Source organism: Crinia signifera, chromosome 12, assembly GCF_055691185.1.
Source record: "Crinia signifera chromosome 12, ASM5569118v1, whole genome shotgun sequence".
Classification (NCBI taxonomy): Eukaryota; Metazoa; Chordata; class Amphibia; order Anura; family Myobatrachidae; genus Crinia; species Crinia signifera.
The window spans coordinates 16,845,755-16,871,970 of record NC_139228.1 but is presented as its reverse complement, the minus strand read 5'-3'; the positions used below and the strand labels follow the sequence as shown (position 1 = coordinate 16,871,970).

General features: G+C 43.2%; 1 protein-coding gene across 1 annotated transcript in view; it reads left to right on the top strand.

Annotated features, from left to right (window-relative positions):
- Window positions 1–23,092: 23,092 nt before the first annotated feature.
- Window positions 23,093–26,216, top strand: part of CAPN3 (calpain 3) — a 93,572-nt gene continuing 90,448 nt past the window's right edge. Inside the window, exon 1 of the mRNA XM_083166924.1 lies at window positions 23,093–23,381. Coding sequence (XP_083023050.1) covers window positions 23,130–23,381 — 252 coding nt within the window. The 5' untranslated portion in view covers window positions 23,093–23,129. The remainder of the gene's footprint in view (window positions 23,382–26,216) is intronic.

Genomic DNA, 26,216 nt, shown 5'->3' with positions numbered 1-26,216 from the left:
ATTCTGTGTCCTGTCCCCTGATGCAACTATATTTATTTACCATATACATTGCCTTGTACCTTAATTTTGGTATTTTCTTTCTTTTTTTTTTGCTTATTTATGTATTGTTGGGTGCTGCAGAACCCTTGAGATGCCATATAAATTAACGATAATAATTGTGATGTGATGTATTCCATACCATTATAGCATTAGCCAAATCATTATGGACTCCAGATACTCTAAAGCAGGGGTGGGGAACCTCCGGCCCGCGGGCCGGATACGGCCCCCGGGCCGGATGCGGCCCCCGCAGCCAGTTTGTCCGGCCCGGCTGCCCGCCGGCACACATGCCCGCTTACCCTCCCTCCTGTCAAACAGAAGCGGTGATGCGCCGCCCGATCGCCTGGCCAGATAAGGGGGAGAGCTGTGGAGACACGCTGGCCAATCACTGCGGGCTGTAGGGACTTCCATCCTCTCACGAGTGCTGTGATGCGCCCATCATGCACTGCATGGACGGGAGCATTGCGAGAGGACGGAGTCCATCAGCCACAGCAGCAGCAGCCGCCATTACCCTGTGCAGCCGGAAATACAGTAATTACTGTAAAAAAAAAAAAAAAAGGTAAATGCTGCTCCTGGCTCATCACTTTCCCTAGCTGCCAACCACCCAGCCTCACTCATGCCGACCTCCTTCCCCAGTGACTGACAGATCCAGGGGTTGTCATTTATTCATAAAAAGTGACAGTGTGGAGGAAGGGGGGGTGTCTCCCCCAAACAGGTTTATGTGAGTATGTCTGATTATCCGACATAATCACATAAACCTGTTTGGGGGTGACACCCCCCCCTTCCTCCACACTGCCACTTTTTATGAATAAATTCCATCCCCTGGATCTGTCAGTCATCCATATCACCCTCACACTGCTGTACATTAATTAGCCCACCCTGGTGTCTCTGTAGTGGTGGGCAGAACTGTTATGCATATGTCCGCATGTATATAATGCCCACATGTATGCGCCGCTGCCCGTATGTATAATGCCCACATGTATACGCCGCTGCCCTGTGTATAATGCCCACATGTATACGCCGCTGCCCTGTGTATAATGCCCACATGTATGCGACGCTGCCCGTGTGTATAATGCCCACATGTATACGCCGCTGCCCTGTGTATAATGCCCACATGTATACGCCGCTGCCCTGTGTATAATGCCCACATGTATATACCGCTGCCCTGTGTATAATGCCCACATGTATGCGCCGCTGCCCGTATGTATAATGCCCACATGTATATACCGCTGCCCGTATGTATAATGCCCACATGTATATACCGCTGCCCGTATGTATAATGCCCACATGTATATGCCGCTGCCCTGTGTATAATGCCCACATGTATGCGCCGATGCCCGTGTGTATAATGCCCCCATGTATATGCCTCTGCCCGTGTGTATAATGTCCACATGTATACGCCGCTGCCCATGTGTATAATGTCCACATGTATATGCCGCTGCCCGTGTGTATAATGTCCACATGTATACGCCTCTGCCCGTGTGTATAATGTCCACATGTATACGCCGCTGCCCATGTGTATAATGTCCACATGAATGCGCCGCTGCCCGTGTGTATAATGTCCACATGTATATGCCGCTGCCTGTGTGTATAATGCCCACATGTATATGCCGCTGCCTGTGTGTATAATGCCCACATGTATATACCGCTGACCGTATGTATAATGCCCACATGTATATACCACTGCCCGTATGTATAATGCCACATGTATATACCACTGCCCATATGTATAATGCCCACATGTATATACCGCTGCCCGTGTGTATAATGCCCACATGAAAATGCCCCTGCCTGAATGTATAATGCCCACATGTATATGCCGCTGCCTGAATGTATAATGCCCACATGTATATGCCGCTGCCTGTATGTATAATGCCCACATGTATATACCGCTGCCCGTGTGTATATCGCCCACATGTATATACCGCTGCCCGTGTGTATAATGCCCACATGTATACGCTGCTGCCCGTGTGTATAACGCCCACATGTATATACCGCTGCCCGTGTGTATAATGCCCACATGTATATGCCGCTGCCCGTGTGTATAATGCCCGCATGAATATATTGATAATTTTTATATGGCCCCCGAAGGATTTTATAAATATCCAAATGGCCTTTGGTAGAAAAAAGGTTCCCCACCCCTGCTCTAAAGAAATGTGTTTTAACTACAGAAAGATTACTTGCAGAAATTCTTATCCTGCTCGACAAGCATTAAGTCGACATGCATTTAGGTCAACAGGACTGTTGATCGACATGGGTTAGGTTGACAGGGTCATTAGGTCTTCATGTGGAAGGTTGACAGTGAAAATGTCGACATGGGGTTCTTCACATTTATTTTGAGCCGACTTGTTGACCTTCCTGCATGTCAACCTTAATTCATGTCGACCTAATGCTTGTTGACTATACTGCTGTGTACCCAATGATCCATACCATGTCAGGGGTTCCCACAAGGGAGGATAATGCGAGTCATCATTAGGGATGTCTGGACAGCTACAGCAAATCACAATGATTAATTTATAGCAAATTAACTGTTCTTGCAAAGAACATCCCTGGCAGTAGCTGAAGAATCAGACAGATTAAGAGCACAATGCAGGACAGCAGGAGATTTATGGCAGAAACGGGAGCCTCCTGCAGGGTGTGGAAGGGAAAGCAACTGATTGGCTGCTCTTCAAAACACACAAAGTTTGTCAATGTGCTCATCTCTACTTAGACCATGCTTGGCTAGGCGTCCTAATTGTTAGAAGTGCTGCAATAGTCATCCTCTACTGAGCATTTCAAATGTAAAATTGTACTGCAAAGGTTAAGCCACATTATTAACCTAAGCACTGACCCATTATGAGCCAAATGTCATGTAATATGACATTTCTATCATGGTAGAGGTCTAGATTTCAGACCTACAGTATATGTAAAACACCCTCACCAGATTGACTGACTAACACAACTGCTAGTTTTCTGCTAAATAGATTTATTTAGGATTCTGGGATTAGCACTTATCAATGTAGCGGACAATATATGAATCTAGTTTTTAACACAGACATTTTAAGAAAAAAATCTGCATTTCCTTATTAAACATTATGTACTTTAATACATTAGTAAGCCCGTCAAAATGATGGCTTCTGCAATGTTCTTTCATTTTGAGCTGTGACAGTTTTTAGCCCACAAAGTTTAGTTGGTCTCAGTGGTGGCTCTTACCAGTATGGAGGAGAGGGGCTGCCACAATGCACCCCCCCCCTCCGCTGCCTCTGCTGCTGCTGCCGCCGTCGTCCCCTGCCACCGCGTGCTCCAAAGGCCGCCGCGCTGCCGAGTCCCCTGCACGCCCCTTAGCAGCAGCCCCTGGAGGTTTAATCGGGTTCCCGGGTCCGGCACATGCGCAGTATGGTCCGCGGTAATGAGCATGCGCAGAACCCGTTTTGGGGGCTGCTGTGCATTTGTACAGAAAGAGGCATCCCGGAGGGACGGAACACCTCCCAATGGGATGCCTTGAGTGACTGGCAGGTCGGACTTCCAATAGGAAGTCACTGCCAGTCACAGTGAAGCCAGAGCAGTCTCACAGACTGTATCTGGCTTCACTTTAGGCGGAGACAGTGGTGGATTTTACCTGCGGGGGGGGGGGGGGGTGCTGCAGCCCTGCAACCCATAGGTAAAAACCGCCACTGGTTGGTCTATTAAGTGGTATTAGAGAAAATCTAGCTTGGCTAAGAAGGGTAGCCTTTGCAGTGCCATTGGTGGTGCATATGCAAAGCACTGAGATGGACTTAGGTCTCTCTGTTATCCATGTATGCCAGAGAGATGCAGGACACCCTCAAGTTTGCCACATACTCGGCCATTTCTATCCAAATTCAGGCCCCCGAAAGTTCCCATGGTGGTCCTCCGTATGCACGTGTGACATACTTGCTTACCCTCCTGGAACATATGGAAAGCTTCCGATTAATTTGGTGGCCCTCCCTACCCTCTGGAAATGTGGGCAAGCCTTTTGCATGCCCCTGGACCCCCGCATACCCCTCCTCCCCCATCAAATACTGTCAATCAGAACCGGCCTTAGGCATAGGCAAACTAGGCAATTGCCTAGGGCATTTGGAATGCCTAGGGGCATCAGCAGCTTCTGCTGATTAAAATGATATGCAGCATGCCTATATTCTGTGTGTGAGTGAGGCTGTATCTGCATATGAAATGGTGTATTCATGGAACTGACTGTAACATAGCATTCCGTATGCAGGTACAGCCACAGTAGCACCCAGAATATAGTCATGCCGCATATCATTTTAATCACCGGAAGCTCCTTGTGTGTGATGGTCATAACAATGCAAAGAAGACGAATTTTTAGCAAAAAATGCACCCACTGTTAGCAGAACTGGCCAGGAACTGCATGGCCTATAGAGGCAAGATGTATGAGGAAACATCTGTATCCAAGCAGAGGCAGAGGTCACAGTGTTAGCGGCTGTGCGAGTGCTGTTTGTGGGTGGGTTGGTTGTGCAATAGTGTTCAGCATATGTGTAAGGGGCATTATGTGTGTCATGTATAAATGCATTAATAATGTGCAACATATGTGTAATGGGCATTATGTGTGTCGTGTATAAGGGCATTAATAATGTGCAACATATGTGTAAGGGGCATTATGTGTGTCATTATGTGTATGAAGGGCATTAATAAAGGTTGGCATAATGTGTAAGGGGCATTATGGTTATAAGGAAATTAATAATGTGTGTCATGTGTAAGGGGCATTACTGTGTGGTATTATCAGGGGTGCAGAGAGAAAGGAGTAGGGGGTAAAAATTAGCCAGGCCAAAATCTGATGGAAGGGCCCAGTGGGGGCCCCGGGCCCCCTCCCCTTAAGTGACAACAGCAGCTGCAGCTCTTCTCCTCTGCCCAGCACACACTGCTTTGTGCTAGGTTGCAGTCTGGCCATGGAGGTGCTTAAAATACAATATTTTCTCAGGATTTTTTTCTAAGGGTATAATGTGAATAATGTGAGGAGTGATGTACATAAGGTAAAGTGGTACTACTGTGTGATGTAACGTGAATAAGGAGCACCATTGCATGATATAATGTGAATAAAGTGGCACTACTGTGTGGCATAATTTGAATTGGGGGAACTATTGGGTAGCCATGCCCCTTCCCAGCAAGAACACACCCCTGTTTGGGCTGCGCACCGAATGTGTGCACTAGGGGCACCAAAATGATGACTGCTATGATGAGGGTTGATGGTGCTGAGAAAGGGGAGCAGGGTCAGAGGCAGAACTAGTGGCGGTGCTAGGGGCACCAGCCAAAATCTTGCCTAGGGCGTCATTTAGGCTAGGGCCGGCTCTGCTGTCAATTGCAGGTCTTTGGGGGAGGGGGGCATAGCTAAACAGACACAAATCACAGATGAGCATTTCCTTCTCCCGGAGAGGAAAAAAAATAGAAAACAAGTAGCATGTGCCATGTGGTGTTTGAAAATCAGCCACACCAGAATAAAAAGTTAAACAGCATATTTTTATTATTAGCCCTTGAACAAAGTACATTTCCATACCGGTGCACTTGTGTAGGGGGCATTCATGTCTGCTGTTGCTATTTTACACTTTTTTTTTTGCTGTTTTCTAACTACTACTTTTAAGCTATTATATTCCATACAAGATTCTTTATACAGGTTGAGTATCCCGTATCCAAAATGCTCGGGACCAGGAGAATTTTGGATAACGGATTATTCCGTATTTCGGAATATTTTAATATTTCAATTATGTATTTTGAAGTATCTTGCATGTATGCTGTATAAACACATAAAATACACACAAATATATTTTATTACCACATAAAATACACCCAAATATATTTTATTTGTTCAAAAAAACAAGGTTTCAAAACATGAAACAAAATGTGTGTACTATCTCAGATATTGAATTTGAATGCCAAGCAATCATTTTCTTGCACACATATAGTGCCAGTTACATATCATGTCACCAGTAGTGCTGTTACAAATGTCCCCAGTGAGTTTTTAGCAAAAAAAATATTTTTTATTCACTTTCTGGAATGTATGGTTTTCGGAATAATTCGGATAACGGATACTCTGATACGGGATACTCAATTTGTAAATGTAATTGATTATTGCTCTTCCATGTGTTTGTGCCGCTGCTCTAATGCGTACTTTAACCCACCAGCCTTTGACCTACGTTGGTTCCTGTGTCAGTATCTTTGTGCTCTGTCTCCTGCATCAGCTTGGAGCGCTTTTGTTTTGTATACCATCATGAAATCTGGGTCTGAGGTGATTTGGAATCAGTGGAGCTTATGGTATTAGAGAAATTAGGTATCTATCCAATCACCCATCACAGAACAGTGTTGCTTACACTTATATCTTAAATACGATTAAAATAAACATCCCATATTTCATGGGGCTAGTATGCAAGATCAATTAGGTAAAGTTATTTGCACTTAAGTGGATTTATGAGGACAGACCTACTGTAGTATGCATCCTGGTTTAATTAACCAGTCCCCAGGGACTTGGTTGTGACATCACTTATAGGGTGGGGAAACGGTGCATAACAGATATGGACGCTTTTTTCTGTGTCAGACATGGGGGTCAATTCTAAGTTCAAGCCTGAAATGGAATTTTCTTTAATTTAAAATAAAAAACTAAGGACGGATGGAAGGGGTAACTATAGTAGTTCCAGACAAATGGCATCTCTGCCTTCAAGTGTACTCTAAATTCTGCTCTGTGTGTGTGTCGCTGGTGTCTTTAGTTGTGTTTCCATGATGTGGACATGCTCCATCAGTAAAATCCTCTTGTTTCTATCTATTGGACTGTCAAAATTTAGAATTATGCATGTACCCTTCATTAAATATGCAATTAAATATGCAATTATATCAGTATCTGCTGTCCTAGAAGACGTTATTTGTCTTACTATTATAATATATATATATATATATGTTATTTGTTATGCTTTTTGGAAAAGAAATGGCCTTTTAAATAGTTTTTAAATGTTGACAACTATTCTTCTTATAAAATCACAAACTTTCTCAGAAACAATATTGGTACAGTACAGTAGGTATTAGTCCATGCCATACTTGTACTACTTCTAGAAATTGCTTGTGAGTCAGACGGGAAATGGAGGAGTTATACTTTCAAGGTTCCTGTTCATTTGATCGTACTGACAGCTGCTTTTAGACAGCATCCAAGGCCAAGTTATCTACAAGGTAAGCAAGATGCCCACATGGCACGGAATATATATTCAAAGGTCACTTTCATAAACATAAAACTTAGTATGTCATGTGATTTATATTTTTTTGCCCAATTAATTCTGGAAAGCTTTAATACGTGAGACTGTAAAAGCAGAGTAATCTCCAAAATGATTCATTTCAAATGTTAAGCAGAAATGGATCTACTTCTTTATTAGCTTAACATTGTAAAAAATGTAAATTATAATACAAGATGGCCTCCTCGGTACTTGTGTATTATCTGGGCGCCCAATTTTTTGATTGTATGCCTTAACTTAAGGCATACAATCAGATGCGATGCAACCAAATCGCATGCGATGCGATGCAATTGACCCGATTTTTACATTTGATCCAATGTTAAATGGTCCCTGAGACCCGATTTTACATTGGGTCCAATGTTAAATGCCCCCCAGACCCCATTTTCTATTGTATACCCACCCTGTTCATACCCCCACTATCCAAGTGGGCATGGGGTTGATTTTATATAGTGTGGCGAGCCACCGAGCCCGAAGCGTGGCGAGCGCTGCGAGGGGATGCGGATTACTTTACATGTATTGTAAAATCGGGTCTCAGGCACCATTTAACATTGGATCCAATGTAAAAATCGGGTCCATCGCATCGCAAGCGATTTGGTTGCATGTGATGCGATCGACCCGATTTTTTTCGACCCGATAAAAAAATCGGGCGCCCAGATATTACACAAGTACCGCCTCCTCATTTGTTTACAGATAGCCAAAGCCATCACCCATATCTTTAAGACGAAGTGGTACTTGTTTCCTAGCACGGCGCCCATCGCATCGCATACCATAAGGCATACGATGGTATGCGATACGATACGATGTTAGCTGATGTTATACAATTTTAAATTGTATACCATCGAATTGTATGCCAGTGGATGGCATATACAATGGTATACGATTTTAAATTGTATAAGTACCCTTATGGGTGTTTTCAATGTTAAATGTGCCCCCTATAAGATAAATGATTGTATAAGCACCATAATAGGTGCTTACAATGTTAAAAGCACCCCCACGCCATCCGTACTATCACCTGAAGCGTGGTGAGCGCAGCGAGCCCGCGAGGGGCGGCGGTACGCGTACTCCGACCTTTTCATACCCCCACTATCCACGTCGGCGTGGAGTTGATTTTATATAGTGTGGCGAGCGGACGCAGAATACATGTGAAGTAATGCGCGGCCCCTCGCGGGGCTCGCTGCGCTTGCCACGCTTCGGGCTCGATATAATATCAACTCCATGCCAACGTGGATTGGTCGGAGGACGCGTACCGCTGCCCCACGCAGGCTCGCTGTGCTCGTCACGCTTCGGGTTGGCGTTGATAGTGGCAGTGGCGTGGGGGTGCATTTAACATTGTAAGCACCTATTAAGGAAACAAGTACCGAAGAAGTTTTATGATGTACAGTAGGTTCTAAAACTGAGACTGCAGTCATTTGAGCTGCTGTGAAATCACTGGATGCACCACACTTTATGAATATATCAGTTAACATCTAGATCCACTTCTGTTTTTTGACCAGGATGGGACATTAAGGAAATGTGAATAAACAGAGAAGTCTTGCGTCTGTTATTGATGGATTCTAGAGCATACCCTCCAACATGACACATTCCATTAGGTACAAAATGCTCTGTTCCTGGACTTCCCTGCCAGTGGCAGTTACAGAGGTTGGACTCCAGCACAATCCAAAATTCAAAGGGGGGGGGGGGGTCACATCAACTGCCAGTGAGTCCAGGACAGTGATGTTTGGAGTGGCAGTTGATGTGCCCCCCTTTTTGAATATTGGACTGTGCTGGATTCCAACCTCCGCAACTGCCACTGGTGAGGAAGTCCAGGAACAGAGCATTTGCACCTAATGGAATGGGCCATGTTGGAGGGTATGTTAGAGTGGGGGCCTCTCGGACTGTGTGGGGCAATGAGTTCTGTAGAGTCAGAGCCACATGGCTAAAAGCTTGACCCCCCCAAGTGAATTCTGGGAGATTCTAGGTACTGCTAGAAGTCCTTCATGTACAGATCTCAGTAATCCAGCTGGGAAGTATGGAATCAGAAGCTGCTCCGGGGAACCTGGTCACATAAGCCAATCTTGAAAAGGCTTTGCCATCTTACAGGCAGCCAGTGAAGGGAGTGGAGAATGAGTGTTATATGGCTGGAACAGGGCTGGTTGGTTAATAGTCTGTCAGATGCATTCTGTGCCAGCTGTATATGTAAGCAATACAGTTCTTTTTGCTGGAATGCCAAGGTAGAGGGCATTACATTTGTCTAACTGAGATGATACAAATGCATGACTTTTTTTGGCAGAACTTCAGAGGGAAGTAAGGGTTTGATTCTGGCTACGTGCCTCAGATACAAGAATGAGGAATTGATTGTGGCTTATAACTGTTTAAGTGTCAAGCCAACATCCAGGACAATGCCAAGATTCCACACACAATCATTGTTTAACAGTAGTGGCTACAGAGGAGGGGTTGCAGCACAGTTTAAACTTCAAATAGGGGAACCACACCCACTGCCACCAACTGTCATTCCGAACTAACTCACTGACAGTTGTTGTCTCCCCTATTTTAATTTTGAGCTGTGCTGCGCCCTCTTCTCTGGAGCCACCTCTGCTGATTAGTAATTCCGAACCTCCAAGTATAAACCCTGTACACAGAGAGCAATTAATTTTCTCTTCGATCCTGATTCGATCCAATCCCATGGTGCGGTGTACACATTTGATTTTAACTATATAGGACAGATCTGTACTATACAAGTCTTGCCTGCACAGTTTTTTTATCCGATTTCGATGATGTGGGGCCAAGCATCGGGATCGAGTCAGCATCGAATGCGGCTGAAAACCTATGTGTATTCGACTTCGATTTGATTTTGACTATATAGTAAAAATGGAATGAAAGCTAGTCAGAATCACACCATGTGTATGAGGCATAAGCCCTGTTGTTTGGCTATGCTGCAGCCCTGATACCTATCATAAGGACTTCTGGAATTCAGTTGCAGCCAACTGGCATCATCCACTTCTGGAGCTCAGCTAGATAGCCATTTAGGGTTGTTGTTGGGGTCTCAGTACCTGAGCGAAGAACTGGTACAGTTGTGTGTCGTCTGCGTTACAGTGGTAGACCGGGCCGTGAGGGTGCCCCCAGGCACAACAGTGACGACTGCCCCCCCCCCCCCTGCCTAATATAAAATAATTAATTTGATTCGTGAGTTAAAAGCCCTCAGTTTATGATGATCACTAATTTAATAGGATAATATTGAAAAGCTACTAACAATGATTTTTTTTTAATGTTTTTTTTTACAATCCATTTAAAATGGCATATAGTACAGTACAGCAGAAATAGTTTGAAGTTACTGGTACATTTCTGCCGAACAGTACTAATAAAAGCATCCAAGTGCCGCCCCCAAACAAGTGCTGCCCCTCTGTTATATTTAGAGATGAGCGGTTCGGATTCCGTGGAATCTGAACCGCTCCGAACATAGCCCGCCCGAGTGCCCGCAAGCCGCGCTCGCGAGTTTCCAGCTTTGTTCGGAAACCAGAGAGAGGCCGAACGTGGGAATCTGCAGTCGGATTCTCGCGAGACGCTGAGTCTATAAAAGCTCGGCGTCCTGAGATTTCTGCGCCATTTCACACTCACAATTCCAGCTGCGCACAGCTCTTCTAGTTGTGCTGCGTGCAGGAGTCTGGGTGAACTTGAATCATCAATCACGTGTCAGTTGTCACATCAATCGAGTGTGCAGAGGGGTGCAATGCAGACAGAGTGCAGACTGCAGATGGGTGTTGTGCTGTGCAGACTGCAGAGATGTTTGTGCTGTGCAGACTCAGGGGTGTTGTGCAGTGCAGACTAGAGGGTTTTTTGTGCAGTGTAGAGGGGTGTTGTGCTGTGCAGTGGAGTTTGTGGCAGTGCAGACTCTGCAGAGGGGTTTGTGCAGTGCAGAGGGGTTTGTGTGCTGGGTTATATATATTAATATTATATAATTGAATATACTTAATTATATTGATTGTACTGGTCGTGTGTTAGGCAGTTTCTCAGCCAGTGTAGTGGGATACAGTAGTACACAGGCAGGCTGTCAGCTTTTTGGTAAAATTCATTGTGTGTGGTCACTGTGGTGTGCTGCGCTGCAATCCAATACACCATATACTACTGTCAGAAGCAGAACAAGTTGCGTGTGTGATTGTTCTGCGTCCAAGCAGCATTATACAAGCTGCGCTTTAAAAACAAATGACATTTAAAAAATCCTAATCAATTTTTCTCGTCGTTAATTATTCATTATTTGTGTGTAGTGCACCCATAGTATATACTGTCAGAAGGTGGGTGTGTGATTGTTCTGCGTCCAAGCAGCGTTATACAAGCTGTGCATTAAAAACAAATGAAATGTAAAAAATTCTTATAAATTTTTCTCGTCTTTCTTCATTATTTGTGTGTACTGCACCCATAGTATATACTGTCATAGTATATCTTACTATATCTTATTGGGTGTTAAACTGACACGTACAATTAGGACGGAAGCCCCGGTTTCTGAACAGGTATACATCTCCAACCCAGGGGTAAAAGTGGCCCTAGAGAGGTAGGGGAACTCTTTTCCTTTTTTTTTTTAACTTAATATTTTATTGAGGGTTTTTTTTTTTTGCCATATGGAAAAGCAGTCTTACCAATCTGTGTTCATACATTACAATAGATAAAATGCAAAATTGGATCACTGACAGCAAACAATCACATGTCACAGGGATAACGTCTTAACCTTTTTTCACAACTATTCAAATTTCCCTCCGACAATGCCCTGAGTATTAGTAACCGTTAACCTTATACAAATACGACCACTTACATAAATCTATACACCTTAATCTGTATTCCTATATAGGCGCCTTTACCGACATACAAATACGTGTACATACTCAAACACAAAAGACAGACAAATTAAAGGGGGGGGGGGGGGAGAGGGGTGGGCTCTTTCCCGGGTCTATTCTACCCTATAAGTTTGGGACATTGTCATCTACTTTGTATGCCCAGGTTTAGACAATTCCCGACATGTAAGTAAGATGTTCAGATCTTAAGGATGAGGGATCACCTTATATGCATTCATGAGTTGCCCATAGCGGTAATTTTTCTACTCACGCACCGTGGGGTACTCTTAGCAAAGAAGGGAACGACGTTTAGGGTAGAAGGAGAGTTTGGGAAGGGGGGTGTTTTATTGCTTCATTCTCTCTGATTTACTCAATTTGATTCGTTATTCCATGTTTTGTTGTATCTACTTTTATTTTATTTTTCCTCGATCCTATTTATAGGGGCGATAACGCATGGTATGTTAGCCATGGGGTCCAGATTTCTCTGAAATCTAGTGATTTCTCTTCCACTATACTTGCTAAAAATTCCATTTGATATAAATCCCAAATTACCTCCTTTATTGCATTCTTAGATGGTCTTGTATCTGCTTTCCAGTGTGTCGCTATTTTTATTTTGACTGCACTGGTCATAAACCATATAAGTTTTTGAGTCGACTTTGATGTCCCTGGTATGTTCTGTGGGAGTAGCATAAATTCTGGCAACATTGGTGTATAAAGGCCAGTAACTTGCTTTATTAGTTTATGTATATATTTCCAAGTATCCCGTATTCGAGGGCATTCCCAAAAGATGTGAATCAGGGTACCTCTTTCTCCACATCCCCTCCAGCATTGATCTGTGGCGTCTGGGTAAATATGTGCTAGCCTACTTGGTGTCAAATACCATCGCGTGTATAGTTTATAAGCATTCTCCCTATATCGGATCGAAGGGGAAATTGAGATCAGGTTTTGTTTTATCTTATCCCATATCTCAGGCTTTATTTGTTTTCCAAAATCTATCTCCCAGGCCGTTTCATACGTTGTTCGTAATTCCTTACCATAATTTAGCATTTGTTTATATATTGTTGAGATTAGACCATTAGAATTTACCCTTTTCTGGCACAGATCTTCTAGTTTTGTTTTAGCCCTATCTTTTTGGACTGATGTATAGTAACTGCGGATCTGCAGATATTGATAAAATCATTTATTTGGGAGACTATATTTTAATTGTAACTCCGCGAATGTAGGGAAGTGTTCAGCCACCTCTAGATCGTTTATAAATAGTATTTCTGTTTTTGCCCAGTCTTTGTAAAGTTGTCTATCTTTACTAACCTTAAATTGTGGGTTATCCCACATGGGTATTAATGCTGGAGGGGAGGATAGCCATTTAAATCCTTTATTTAACTTGTCCCACAAATTTAATGTAAATGAGATTACTGCAGAGTTTTTAGCTTTTATTGGTCTATGGTTTTTAGGTAACCACAGTAATGTTGAGATAGTACTTGTAGCAGTTCCGATTCTAATTGGACCCATCTACGCTTAGCCGTATCTGTATGCCACAGTACCGCCTGGGCCATGTGAACTGCGTAATAGTAAAATTTCAGATTTGGTACTCCAAGTCCTCCTTCTCTTGTACCCTTTTGCAGAGTTTTTAACCGGACCCTTGGTCTCTTTCCTAGCCATAGAAATTTTGAAAACATTTTATGTAGATTTTTGAAGATTATTGGTGGTATCGTTATCGCTAGTGCTTGAAATAAATATAGGAAGCGTGGCAGTACATTCATTTTCAGGGAATTTGCTCTACCTGTCCATGAAATGTGCTGCCCGGACCATCCCGTAAGGTCCCTTGTAACTTCATTTATCAGTTTAGGGTAATTGGCTTCATATAATTGATTATATTGTTTTGTAATATTAATTCCTAGGTATTTCAATTGTGTCTTTTTCCACTTAAGTGCGTATGCGGCTGATATCCCCTCTTTCACCATGTCGGGTAAATGAAAGTCCAAGACTTCAGTTTTTGCCTCATTGATCTTGAAATTCGACACCTTGCTAAATTCATGCAGTATCTCAAATAATTTTGTCGTGGAGGGCATTGGCTCCGACAGAGTGAGGAGAATATCGTCCGCATACATCGCTATTTTGTAGTCCTCCGTCCCAATTTTTATTCCCCCAATTTCCCTATCATTTCTTATTTTCGCTGCTAAGGGTTCTATCATTAAAGCAAATATTAAGGGAGATAAGGGGCAACCCTGTCTGGTCCCGTTTTTTATCTCAAAGGGCGGGCATTTGATTTCGTTTATAATTACTGAGGCCATTGGAAATTTGTATAATGATTGAATTCCAGTCAAAAAACGCCCTCCTATTCCGTATCTCTCTAATATTTGGTTCATATAGTCCCAAGACACTCTATCGAATGCCTTTTCAGCATCAAGGCTCATAATCATAGCTGGTGTCTTAGAGCTATTAACAAACTGTATTGTATTTATTACCCGTCTGATATTTTCAAAGGCTTGTCTGGCAGGTATAAAGCCTACCTGGTCTGGATGGACCAGTGAGGGGATAACCTTAGCTAGGCGGTTTGATAGAATTTTTGCAAAGAGTTTTAAATCTGAGTTTAATAATGATATTGGGCGATAACTACTGCATAGTGTGGGATCGCGATCTGGTTTTGTTATTACTATAATTTCTGCTGCAGTTGTTGCCCTATCAAATGGTTGGCCCTCTAATATTGAATCAAAAAGATTTTTTAAATTCGGGGACAAGATTTTGTCGAATTTTTTATAGTATACGGCCGAAAAGCCATCTGGTCCCGGGGCCGAGGCATTTTTTAGAGTTCTAATTGTTGTTTCTATCTCCTCTATTGAGATTGCTCTCTCTAGTATTTGCTTTTGGATAACGGTCAGTTTTGGTATGTTACATGTTGCTAAAAAATTATCCAATCGGCCCTTAAATCCTTCTTCCGTATTCCCCGGGATATTATATAAGGTCTGATAGAACTCCCTAAAGCATCGTGACATTCCCTTTGGATCGTAAATCAATTGGTTTTGTGTATCTTTTATTACTAATATCCGATCCCGGTGTTTTCGTTTACGTAGACGGTATGCTAAAAGGGAATCGGCCTTATCTCCTTTGGCGTAGAATTTATATTGGAGCCATTTCATGGTTTTTGCTGCTTTTTCGGAGTATATCTGATATAATTGACTTTTGGTACTTGTGTATTTTGGCGGCGCCCCCGATGTCCGTCGTACGACGAACAGATCGCATCGCATCGCATGCCATGCACCCGATGGCATGCGATGCGATGCGACGCGATTTTGACCCCCTATACGACCAAAAATCGTATAAGCACCCTAAAGGGTGCTTTTGAGCACCCAAATGGGTGCTTACAATGTTAAATGCACCCCCACGCCACCCCCCACTATAAACGTGAACCCGAAGCGTGGCGAGCGCAGCGAGCCCGCGAGGGGCGGCGGTACGCGTCCTACGACCTTTTCATACCCCCACTATCCACGTCGGCGTGGAGTTGAGAATAGAATAGTGTGGCGAGCGCAGCGAGCCACCGAGCCCGAAGCGTGGCGAGCGCAGCGAGCCCCGCGAGGGGACGCGGATACCTTCACAGTTATACGCGTCCCCTCGCGGGCTTCACAGGTGTCCGTGGCGACGCGGACACCTGTGAAGCCCGCGAGGGGACGCGTTTACCTGTGAAGGTATCCGCGTCCCCTCGCGGGGCTCGCTGCGCTCGCCACGCTTCGGGCTCGGTGGCTCGCTGCGCTCGCCACACTATTCTATTCTCAACTCCACGCCGACGTGGATAGTGGGGGTATGAAAAGGTCGTAGGACGCGTACCGCCGCCCCTCGCGGGCTCGCTGCGCTCGCCACGCTTCGGGTTCACGTTTATAGTGGGGGGTGGCGTGGGGGTGCATTTAACATTGTAAGCACCCATTTGGGTGCTTAACATTGTATAAGCACCCATTAGGGTGCTTATACAATGTTTAATCGCATCACATCGCATCGTATGGCATCGTATGCCATGTACAATGGCATACAATTTCAAAATTGTATGCCATCGTGCACTATCGTACGATATCGCGTCGCATCGCATACCATCGTATGTGTTATGGTATGCGATGCGATGGGCGCCGCCAAAATACACAAGTACCTGACTTTTTAGGGCCAAAAGTTTACTATAGATACTGCGTTTGGGATTTTTTTTATGTTTCGTTGTTAGCTCATTTATCTCCTGCTCCAAGTCTTTGCATATTTCATTTTCCTTTATTTTTTGAGCTCTGGTCAATTTTATTATTTGACCTCTGATTACTGATTTATGTGCTTCCCATATTATCGCGGGTGTCATATCTTCTGTATTATTTATTTCAAAGTATTCTTTCAGCATTCCCTCTATCTGCATAGTGTGGTCTGCCTTTGATAGGAAGGAGGAATTAAGTCTCCATCGAAACTCTGGGTGACTTGTATTTCCAGACTGTATTGTTATCGATACCGCCGCGTGGTCCGACCAAACCACTTGTGAAACCCAAGCTTTGACCAGGTCTGAGGTCACGCTTGCGTCTATCAGAAACAGATCCAGTCTGGAATAAATTTTATGCGGAATTGAATAATGTGTATATGAACGTTCTATTGGGTATAACACCCTCCATGCGTCATATAAATTGTTTGAGGTCATCGTTTCTTTGAGTCGTTTTGATTCTTTAACTGTTACAGGGCTAGGGGTAGAATTTGATTCTCTGTCCCACTTCAAGTCTGGGATTGCGTTAAAATCGCCCCCTATAATTATCTTCCCTTTAGATATTTTGTTAAGTTGCTTAAAGAAGTCTGCATGGAAGGTTTTTTGCTCCATATTTGGGGCATATATTGAGGCCACTGTCAGGAACCCCTGAGATAGCTGCATCACCAAAATATTAAATCTCCCCTTTGGGTCTGAATAAGAGTGTTCTTCTTTATATACCAATGACTTGTGAAGTAGTATTGCTGTACCTTTTCTTTTTTTTTCAAATGTTGAGAAATACGCTTTAGGAAACTCCCGAGAGGCCATACATGGGTGTTGCTCTTTGAAATGTGTTTCCTGTAATAATATAATATTAGTTTTTTGCCTTTTAAAAAACTGCAATGCCATCGCTCTTTTACGAGGTGAATTTAAACCATTTACGTTTAAAGACATTATTTTTAACATCATGGAATCATTTGATGGTAGAATCTCTTCATGAGATGTGTGTTTAATTGGGTAGTTTTAGTTTGGAAACACCCGGGGGAGGAGACACGAGGATAACAAGAAATCGACAGTACATAAATTAAATACATCACGGACAAACACATAACAAAAGATGTGCGTCTGCACATCTTGGTATCTTAGTATACCCGTAGGTTTTTAGATTTACGGGTTTTCACGCCTTTCTTGGAGATAACCCTCATTGAGGGAAAATCCTCAAGGTGTGACTTCGACTGTGGAGGGAGGGAGGGAATAAGGGTTATTTAAAGAGACCCTTAAGCTGCCCTTTTATTTCTTTATTTTAAGTTTGGGTCTATTCTTATTAAGTTGTATTGGCATGTATGATAGATATTTAAAATCATATCACTTTCTTAAAAGATTTCCATACACTTATAATTACTTTTATTTCTTCTTTATTTTATTTTTCTTTACTCTTTCTCATTCCTTCCTAGGGGTTTCACCGCTCATTCTAAAAATCTTAATTCACCTTCTGTGTTTTATAACAGTTCACTTCTTCTTTATATATAAAAATAAAGTACATAAATAACTTAGGGAAGAGACACAGTCCTCCCTACATTCCGTCCCCCCAATACCCCCCCTCCTCCCCCCGACCCCCTTATCCTTAAACCATTACCTCCTAACTATTTTCTTAATTCACTTATTCTTTATATATAAAAATAAAGTACATAAATAACTTAGGGAAGAGACACAGTCCTCCCTACATTCCGTCCCCCCAATACCCCCCCTCCTCCCCCCGACCCCCTTATCCTTAATCCATTACCTCCTAACTATTTTCTTAATTGCTCCTTCAATCCCTTTCTTGATTCCCTTCAATCTGTGCAATGTGCTTTAATAAGAGAAACCCTTGAGTTTATATTTTTCCTCAGAGAGTTTCAAACATTCAATAGTGCCTAAACTAAACTGAAACTCTTTTCCATCTGCCACCTAATTACACACCTCCCCTCCACCCATTAGGCAATGTATTGAGAGACGAGTGGTAATAATCACAGAGTTCAGCAATGAGATTATTATATGGATTGCTTTTCGTTATAAAACTTAATTATTATATGAATGATGCACTATTTTTTTTGATCATTGCTTCTTTAATTGTGGGTCAGTGTCAATTCCATCTTGCACCTCTTTTTGCCATTATGTGCTTTTTGGGGCCCAGTTTTTCAAACTGCCATCCTGTCCGATGCTGCATGAACCACGTGTTTGTACTGCACACTTGTGTGGCTTAGCATAGTTATCCAGCTACCTCGGTGCAACCTTTTGCCCTAAAAACAATATTGTGAGGTGTAAAGTAGCCAAAATTGTCTGGAAATGGCTGGAAATTAATGTTATTGGGGTTAATATTACTCAAGGGACAAAAAAAATGCAAAAATTACGTGAATTGGGAGTTTTTTGACCATTTTTCGAAAAATCCAAATCCAAAGCTTTCCACCGCCGCTCGACAAATCCAAATCTTCGGCCCCGGCACTCATCTCTAATTATATTCTGTCTGTAGTGAGGATGGTGCTATTAAGTGAGGAAAAGCCATCCTCGCTGTCCAGCCCCCTAACCATATTCTGTGTTTCAGGGAAATCCTCGACGTCAGAGGACAGCGAGGATTCCAGGAAACGGCGAGGTTCGACACAAATGCAGTGAGCCCACTGCATTTTGAGGCGAGCCTCTGCGTTTTGATGACCACACTTGCCATTTCCATCTCGCCTTAGGGAGCAGGTGAGGTGGAAATGGGTAATAAGGGGGGCGGGGGGGTTGAATACTCTGACAGTGAGTTATTGGCACTGCTCGATGAACAGTCCGCCGTCGGCTGCTCACCCCATGGCCTTAGTTATTCTGCACTATTTTCAGACACCGGGGTAATGCAGGGTCCCTTCCGAGCTGGTTCCTGGAGACTGACACTTCCAATATGTCCGTAAAATCTGCCCCAGTCCAAATTTACAGTTTGAATTTTTTTTTTTTTGTCCTTTGTTCTCTGGAAGGCGCCTTCTAGAATAATACCTCGCACATTGAAAGAGAGGAAAAACAGCAGAATTATAATAAGTTACAATAAGGGCTTCATAGGTATAACGTTTAAAAAGATGAAAGAAGCAAAACCTTTCTCCTCTTTTGTTAAAAAAAAAAATAACACCTTCCCTAGATGGCATTATGTCTGCTCACACTTGGGAAGAGCAGGGAGGGGACAGTTTCCGCCTGTATTCTCCCAGAGTGCATTTCTTTCACAGGTCCCTCAGACTCATTCTGAGCAGTCGCACTTTGCTACAAATACTTGGTGCCGTCCTTTGTGTGTTGGAATGATTGCAACACAACCAAAGCAAGCGTGTTGTGCAAAAAAGGGTCTATCTCTGAATCAGGCCCGCCGCTAGAAACGTTGGGGCCCGGGACTGACCTTCAGTCCGGGTCCACAGCGGCACAGTGCCCCCCACCCGCACACACGCCCGCCCCCCACCCCCATTACTTACCAGCATTCAGCAGCGTCGACGGTGGCGTCGGCATCTCTGTCTCCCTCCTTCACGGTCCGGAGTGCACACTGCTCAGTGCAGCGTGCAGAGCACCTAGCCCCTCTGTGTCCTAGGCTCGGCACTCTGCAGGCTGCACTGTGTACTGTGCATGCCTGGATGGGGTCTGCCAGGTTGGGGAGGCCCGGAGGTGGGGTGCGGGTGTGAGGGAGGGTGATCCGTGCCACTGGGGGCAGCTGCATGGGCCCCTCCAGAGGCCGGGGCCCGGGACAGCTATACCCACGGCACCCCCCTGTCGGCGGCCCTGGGCCCTTTGTACAGAGCCACTGAGATTTTCAGGATGGCCATGGACATGACATTAGATATCCAGGTGGCAGCAACATATGCAATTTTTTTTTTCACACAGACTTGGCGTGCGTTTCTAACAGCCACCAATAAATACTGATTTCTATGGGTTTTTTTTCACTTAGATAATACCCTCTATTTTTTATCTTGAGATTGAATGAAATACTTTAAAATGTGTATGAATAATATGATATCCATATTTAGTAACACTCTGGGACTCCCCTTCAAGAGATCCTGAAGAGAGGATCTCCGCTGCAACAGTAAGGGATGGAGCACTGTAGACGGTCAAGATTCACTGCATTTTGCAGTTAGGGCGCAATAGGGCAGATGTATTACGCCTGGGGAAGAGATAAACTTGAGATAAATTGGAAGGAGATAACGCACCAGCCAATCAGCTGTGTTTGAAACCTAACAGTTGGAAGTTGATTGGCTGGTGCGTTATCTCTTTCCATTTTATCTCAAGTTTATCTCTTCGCCAAGCTTAATACATCTGCCCCAGAGTCAAAAAGGTCATCATTACCCACAATGCATTGCACAAGTATAAATGTATATAGTAATTCAAAATCAGCTTATTATTATGGTATCAAATGAGGAGGTGTTTATTGATGAAAATGAGCATACCTCTGTCATGATTCCCAGCAGTATCCATTCTTCACCACCAGGGGTCACCAGCTTCCTCAAGCAATCTGACTGTCACTGGTCCGGTGTTAGGTACAGTAAATGCCTAATCACCACCATGGATACACCTGAGTCCTGGCTATTTAGTGCTGGATCATCACTTGTCTCTGGACTCTGGGGCTGCTGTGTCTTTGTGCCTGCAATCAGAGGAATTGCTGCCTCCAGGTTTCCATCCTTGTTGATTTTCCATTATATCACTGCCCATTCATGTGTCGGGTATGGATCATTAGGTCACCACAATCAGTGGCGTAACAATAGCCCCGCAGACCCCGCGGTCACGGGGAGGCGCTGAGTTGTGTGGGCGCCGGGGATCTGCGGGGCTATGGATACGCAGCACTCCAGGACCACCCTGCCTTACGCCTCAAATGTGTCGCCGGGACCCGCAAAGCTCCTTGTACAATGTGCCGGTGCCGACGCTGCCGGGACCCGCAAAGCTCCTCCTGGCTGCTGGTAATAAGTGACCATCACAAAATGGCTGCCCCCCCTTACAACAGACACTTTTTGAGGATGCTAGAGGAGGCGGCAGGGGGGGCAGAAATTCTAGAATGTACTTCAGTAGGGAAGAGACTGATGTGAATGATTACATATTCTTTGTACAGAGCTGTTTAATATGTGCAGCACTAAAAGTAAATGCTAATGTTGTCTTCATTCATAGAATATTGTATTGTTTCCCCTGGTTTTGTGCAATGATCTATATTGTATTCTGTATAGTGCACGGCAGCTACAGCAGGTTCTCCTTATACACTGCCAACAACTGACATTGCACAGCTGAGGAAGTATTAAGGACTGCTCACACAGAACTCCACTGGGGATGTGTTAAACATGTTCAGAGAATAGTTTTCTAGTTGTTTAATAGCCAAAGGATCAAGATGGTTAAACCACAAATATCTGAGGCCATATTTTTAAATGCCAACTCCAAAGCATGAGTATCCTAGGGGTCTACCATATTTTCTCCCCAAAAATGAGCACTCTTTTTTTGGCTGATTTAAAATGTGATCACTAATGTACAGTAATTGTAACTGAGATTCTTTTTTTACAGCTCATGCCTGGTGAACTGCATGCACATTAATCGTTCAACTGTGTAAATATCGATATAGCAACTACAGTACATCTGAATCAGGCTCTTTATCGCCAGTGATTTGGAATACTGGGGGGTATAATTAGAGGAGGAAAACATTTTGATTGATTCCCCAATTTTTTTTTTTTGTGGGGGGGTCCTTTTCAGTCACCTGAAAGAAAACAAATTCTCAAGAAATGTCTTTAAGAACAGGGCTATTTTCACCCAAAAACACGGCTGCTATATTTTCAGGAATTTGTTTCCTAATCCCCGTTAAGCCACTGCTTGTTATGGTTTATCGTGATAATTGAATAGGCAGAGTCTTGGCATTTAGCCATGAGAAAACATTGTGGCCAATTGAATTCCCCACTTCTGGACTATTCACCTCAACGAAGGCTAAATTGTAGAGATTCCCATGCAATCACATCAGGATATGTACAAGCAGTACTTACTAATTGCAATACCGAAGCCCGTGGGCCGTGACTGCTAACGTCATCTAACGTCATCTAAAGATGGCCAATATTGGGAATTATATTCATTTATCCCACAATCCTCCAGTTTCAGGACTGACTTTATTTTTTTCATTTAAAAAAGTAGGGCCCTTAACAAATAGTTAATTAACACTATTTTTTTTAATGATTATTTCACATTTGATAACACTGCAGTGTGGCTCCCCGAAGACAAAAATCACACTATAGAGCATTGCTGTTTACTTTCAAATACATTGTATTGTCATTCTGCAGAGGAAAAAATAACCTTCACACAGTTGAGTCCACATTTAACCGTGTCCACATGTAGCCGTGTAGAAATGCCAGAAATATGATGTGGATACATGAGTGACGGCTTCATTAGCCACGTACAATAGGGCAGAGCAGAGCCCCTATGCATCCATTCAGTTGTATAGGATTAGTGTATACTGTCTGTTTAGAAAGGCTTGTGCACTATTCTGTTGACAACTGTTTTTAAAAGGATGAATGCCTTCTGCTGAGACAGGGACAAGCCAGGGCGCTATTTTGTTTTACATGTTAAAGCGGAACAAAAGAAAGAGTAGGGAAAAATTTAAGTAAAGCTCTGCACTAGCTGTTGCTCTGTTCAAGTTCATATATGAACACCGCTTACTGTACATACATGCTGGAGCTTACAAGCCTTCAAACATACGAGTGCCGTAGATCACTTGCTCAGAGCGGTTGCAGCTTTTAGTGACCTCGGACTGTTATTTTACCACATTGTAGCCATAAGGGGAATTATCTGGTTTGGATATTTGCCTAGTGCACTTTGAAGAGGCTGATTACTAGTGCCACCCATCCAATCCTGTCCGAAGCCATGCCTTTCATCCCTTCGGGTTTCTTTTGTGACCGGGTGATCCGGGAAAGAGATCGTCGCAACGGGGAAGGATCGCTCATCAAGCCACTGAAGTTTGAAGGACAGGACTATGTTGCCTTAAGAAAGGAGTGCATCAACAAGAAGAAATTGTTCGAGGACGACATCTTTCCGGCCGGAGGGCAGTCACTGGGCTACAAAGAGTTTGGGCAAAAAGCCACCAAAGTGAAGAACATCGTCTGGAAGAGACCAAAGGTTGGATGGTGCTTTAGTTTAATCTGCTTACATGCCCTTTGGCTTTGAGAATGGGATCTATTCATGATGAAAAGAGTGGTGAAGTGAGTCAGTGGAGAAGTTGCCCATGCAACCAATCAATTTTAAGGTATCATTTAATAAGTGCCTTCTATTAAATTCTGCAGAGCAGCTGATTGGTTGCCCTGGGCAACTTCTCCTCTTGTGTTGAGCTGTCGAAATAGGTCTTGTACAATTCTCCTGTATTTGAAATCATTGTTGACCACTTTTAATCCTCAAAACATGGAAAGGTTTAGAATATTATTTTTTAATAATTGTTTTTCTGAGGAAGTTTGCAGATATATATATATATATACAAGTATACAGTGTATGTTGTGATATATGTAATCCCTCACTTCAAATACAAATTCCATTAATAGTTTGATATATCTGTAAGGAATATCTAAATACTGCAAGGGGTTCTTAACCAATGCACGGTTAAAGTTTGTGGGAGCTCCATGGTAACAAACGTGTAGAGGCCTCATGAATAAAATTGTCCAGAAGATATATTGACGATGTTTTTTAAAGTATAATGTGAAAATGCCCCCAGCTCCAAAACTGCATTCACACACTCTATTGCCCCCATGTCATATTACGCCATACAGAAACACCAGTTCACATATACCACAATTCCCCACATTGGTGGTGTAGCTACATGCTTGGTGATTACCCCAGATGCCCTGTTGTTAACCCTTATTTACTGGGAACAAGAAATGTGTCTCCAAATATGATTGTCTTTAAGTTTTGATTACTTTTTTTATCAAGTATATTATTTTACCGATTTTATTTTCTGTAAATGAATTACAGTAATTGTCTTTCCCAAACCAGACTATAACCAGGATATAATAGGCAAGCAATTGTGCACAATAATCCTGATAGGAATCCTCCAGATTTACTCTGGACAGAAATGAGGTGGGATCCTCACACCTCTTACCAGGGGAAAGCGCTTTCCTGCTAGGTAATGATGTGGCCACATAAACCTTGCCTCGATGTACCTTACGGTGCAAGGCGCCCCCAGGCCTGAGTGAGCTGCTCTGAGTATCGTTGCGTACTGCCTTTTCTTTATTTTGCATCTAATATGAATCAAAGTGAAGCGCACGGTTCACCACAGATGCTGGGCTGCGACTTTAATTTGATTTAAACACATAGAACGTTGCAGATGAAGCACAAGGATATAGTGTGTGAATTTACCTGGGTCATTCCATCGTAGAACTGTATGCAGGTTCAGACTCAGTCGCACACACATATACAAATGTCACTCATCAAACTGATCTGTGCTGTCTATAAAATACATTTTGCTGCTTCCAGTTGTTTTGTTGGTTTGACTATTTTGAGCAAGAAAATGTAGAGATGGTTATGGGATTTAGGGACTCAGGCAAAGAAGCCCTCATACACACAGTATTTAGACAAACGTTTACTTCTGGAATACTGTTCGTCATATCAGGTGGACCCTATCCCATGATGTAGAGCGTAAAAAAAAAATAGTCATACAACATAAAGCACCTCCCATAATTAACAATAAAACCCTGGATAGATAACAAGAAGGATTTATCATTGGTTTGCATGAAAAGTGCTCCCAGCTATGTTTACACAATATTTATACTGTATATTCTTTTAGTTCAAAGTTTAGACTGTAACGTGGGTCAGAACAAGGGCAGTTTGCCCCCGTTGCTTTCTGAGTGTTTCATCCTTGTACATGTATTACATAAAACACTTGTTCAAACGCAGGTGATCGCAGAAAGCAGATCTATAACCATTGATAGAACGCTCCTATCGCACTACAATAGAGGTAGCATTAGTGTTTTTATCTTGTACCAGTTCATTGTGTAGTTGTAGAACTTGATTGACAGAATGGTGTTATATGGCCTAATAGTAGTTTTTGTATTTATTTGACAAATTATTATTTGATAAAATCATACTGGCAGAAAGGGTACAGAAAGTGTATGGGTCATAGGGGTGACCTAGTGACCATATCCCGGCAGAAATCACCTTGTATGACCTCTTTGAGGTGAGACGTCACACGCATTCCCCTCCTTGAAGCGTCCTGGACCATCCCGGTGAGCAGGATCGCATTCGACATATAGCATGCGGCCCTTTTGCATGTGATATAGATCGCATGTGATCCCAGCAAGTGCTACCTGAAGCTGTCTGACCCAACAGATCCTATACACAGTACTTGTGATCAAGGGGTTCCGACCCGATGCACACAGGACTGCACATCGGATCACATTAGATCAAAAACGCATGCGATTGTCCTGATTTCACCTGATGTCTCTGCCAGATGCGTCGGAATCGGGTGAAATCGGGCAGAATTGCAGTAATGTATGGCCACCTAACTATTCAACTCAAAACCAGGCCAGAATGTGCTCCATGAACATTTTATAATAATTTTCCATGATCGATACTCAAAGAGGATTTCATCTATAAGTTTATTTTGGTCTGTGATTGTTTATTTGTTATTGTTAATATGGAACATAGTTTGGTGTTAGCTTCAATAGTCATTTACCAGAATCAAACACAGAAGGGGCCACACAGGGTAGCAGCAGGGTCGACCCTAGTGTTCTCCCTATTGTGAGTGCATTCCAAACAGATAAGCACATTTAGAAAGTGTTCGTTCCAGTGAACTCTGTTAGGCCTCCATCTGATTGACAAGCGACATGTTAAATGTATATATTGAGAATTACAGAACGCATAGTGCATATAATGCTGTATAACATGTCCTACTACGTACTCATTACTCATGAGTATTCAAAGTCAACACAGAGGTTGCTTGTCTAGGGTAACCCCGAACAAATCATT